The 2,762-nt window shown below is 30.9% G+C and overlaps 1 protein-coding gene across 1 annotated transcript; it reads right to left on the bottom strand.

The window, feature by feature from the left end:
* Positions 1 to 532: 532 nt before the first annotated feature.
* LOC127097564 (ethylene-response factor C3) lies at positions 533 to 1,709 on the bottom strand. Its single transcript, XM_051036056.1, has one exon. It carries the CDS (start codon positions 1,646 to 1,648, stop codon positions 1,007 to 1,009), a length of 642 nt encoding a protein of 213 aa, XP_050892013.1. The 5' UTR covers positions 1,649 to 1,709; the 3' UTR covers positions 533 to 1,006.
* Positions 1,710 to 2,762: the final 1,053 nt, after the last annotated feature.

A 2,762-nucleotide genomic window follows, 5' to 3' on the forward strand; every position in this document is an offset into this window, starting at 1 on the left:
ATATCCAATGTCACGTATGTCCCACGTTAATAATACGAAAAATGTCTCTTCACAAGACAAATCTTGCTTCACCAAATTATACATAATTCAATTACTTCTAAAAATAAATAAGTAAAATATTGCGATTTCAAACTCGTATTGAGATTTGGTAAAATGGTCTCCACCATTTTTTATAAATCTCAATCATATTGAATCTTCCGTAATTTATATAGATGAATTCGTTTTATCTTTAATTCTTATAACCCACTAAATCTTTTTACATGAAAACCAAAAAATAAGACTACATAAAAGAACAAAGAAGTTGTTAATAAGCTGTCACATGAAGATCTCATTGCCAAAAATATGAGATTTTGAGGCACACCCTGAAACAAAATTACAAGGTTACCAAAATGGTTAAGAAACTCTATTATATGTTTGCTTGTATTTTTGTCCACGCGTGCACTTCACATTTTACACAACTATTCTATGCATGTTGACTTTACACTCATATAAAGCCAAAACAACAATCACCTCAATAAATAACGACAAAAACTATACCCCACAAACTTCACCACTTCATTCCTTAATCCTTATCTATTAAACTTTACATTCAAAAGAAAAAACAAATATTTAGAAGAAAATTCTCCTATAGACTCCCAAAAAGAAACATAATCATAACACAAACTAAAAAAAAAAAAATCAAATGATCTTCAAATTTTGATCATTCAAACACAACAAAGGCTTTCATCACCCTCTAAAAAAAAAGTAAAATATTAATTAAATAAAAATACTAAAAAAACAAAAAAAAAATAGATAGAAATAAAATTAAACGGACTAAAATCAAAGAGTATTTGGATCAGATGATAAGTTATCTTTTCCCTCGCAATCAAAAGTTTTTTTTCTGGAATTAGACTCAGTCTTAAATACGCAGTAGTGTTAACTTTTTTTTGAAGAGAATTAATCTCTGCAGTTACGTGCAGAAGATATCTTATTTTAGATTTTACTCTGTTGAAGTTGAAATGATGAATCACTGAGGAGAAGGAAATTCATCGGAAGACATCAACAATTGTTCTAAATAATCAGAACCAAGATCTTCAAACACGAGAGCATTATCGAAACGGTTAATATTGTTACTATCATTGTTGTTTTTTTTTCTAAAATCTTGTTCTTTGTTCTTGACGAAACCGATTTTCCTTCTCAAAGAGTGTTTCCTCTTAAGAGCAACAACAGGTGAACAACCATCTTCCGAACATTCATCGCAATTCATATCATTAAGCGATTCTCTCACAATCTCAACCGGAAAATTGAGTATAGCAGAAGCGCCTCTCATGGCAAACGCAGCTTGATCATAAGCTAAAGCAGCTGCTTCAGCACTGTCAAAAGTTCCTAACCAAACCCTCATTCCGTTTCTCGTAGAATCCCTTATTTCTGCTGCGAATTTCCCCCACGGTCTTCTTCGAACGCCTCGGTATGACTTCTCCTTCCTCGGTTCGTTCTCTTCGGAACTTATGGAACTTACCTCTTCTTCCTTAATAACTCTGGTGTGGTTGTTGAGAGTGGTGTTCGCGTCGTTGATCATGCCGTAGAGAAGCATCTCTTCGGGATCGTTCTCGTTGAAGGGAAGATAATTGAATTCAAATGAAGAGGAAGAGTTTGGGAAGGAATTCATTTTGTTGAAAACAGAGTGCTCTGTTTTTTGAAGTTAGTGTTGTAACTTGTAATTGTGTGCGGAACTCTGTTTTTATATACAAAATTTGTAAGGTTGTAGTAAAACGGTAAGAGTTGCCACAAAAGGGAAGTGAAAAATCTAAAGGTGAAACCAAAAATAGACTAAATAATGAAAGTTTATAGTGTTACATAGTCATGTATTATATTATAAGTTTTTTTATTTTTATGAATGGTGTATATTCTAAGTATCTTTGGTATTATTATTTTGGGAGTTTAAAATGTTTATTCTAAATAAGGACCAACATAGTATCACGGCCGACATGTAATATGAACTTTAAATGTGTTCTTTGAGAAATGATATTTTGACACCATCTTAGATGTTCAACACCTTGTATTTATGTATTATGGATACAATTTTACTTTTTAATCAATTTTTTTCATTTCATTGTTAAATCAATAGTTATAAAATATGTATTTTTATACGGTATTAGAATACAGTGTCAAATTTTAAATGTTCAAAAAATATTACTCTTTAAAATTACTCCTCTTTAATACGTTTATATCTTTCATTAATTTTGTTTGTTTCTCGCCAACTCTTATCAATTTGATTAATTAATTGATTTAATTGACAATTTGAATCAATTACCCCTCTTATTCTCGATTCAGCTGGTTCAATTTATCATCGCCGTCGATTTTTGAAATTGTGATCGTGTGTCTTGAAAGAATGTATAAATACATTATAAAAGCAAAATTATTGATTCATTGAATGACCAATCACAAAATTATTATGCTAATGTGCGTTGACAAACCTTTAACACACTGACATGGTGAGACAAAAAAAAGCACACTGACATGGTGAGACAAAAGAATCCACGAGGCTACCATATAACATAAATATAGTGGAAATTTTTGTGAGTGCAACTTTCGGTTAGATGTATTTTGTATGATGTCAAAACCAGGATACTTTAGCATTAATGTATATTAGACAATATCTTATGATTCTCAGTGTGCATCTTTGTATTAGGAAGCATAAAAACATTTGAAAATAAGTTGGAAAAGGTTTCATGCATCAAAAATAAGTTTTATGGGCAAAATAACCTATGTGTTAGACACAT

This window comes from Lathyrus oleraceus, chromosome 6, assembly GCF_024323335.1.
Source record: "Lathyrus oleraceus cultivar Zhongwan6 chromosome 6, CAAS_Psat_ZW6_1.0, whole genome shotgun sequence".
Lineage (NCBI taxonomy): Eukaryota > Viridiplantae > Streptophyta > Magnoliopsida > Fabales > Fabaceae > Lathyrus > Lathyrus oleraceus.

Bases quoted from the DNA above. Each gene is read 5' to 3' on its own strand.
- LOC127097564 (XM_051036056.1), bottom strand. From the start codon at position 1,648: ATGAATTCCTTCCCAAACTCTTCCTCTTCATTTGAATTCAATTATCTT.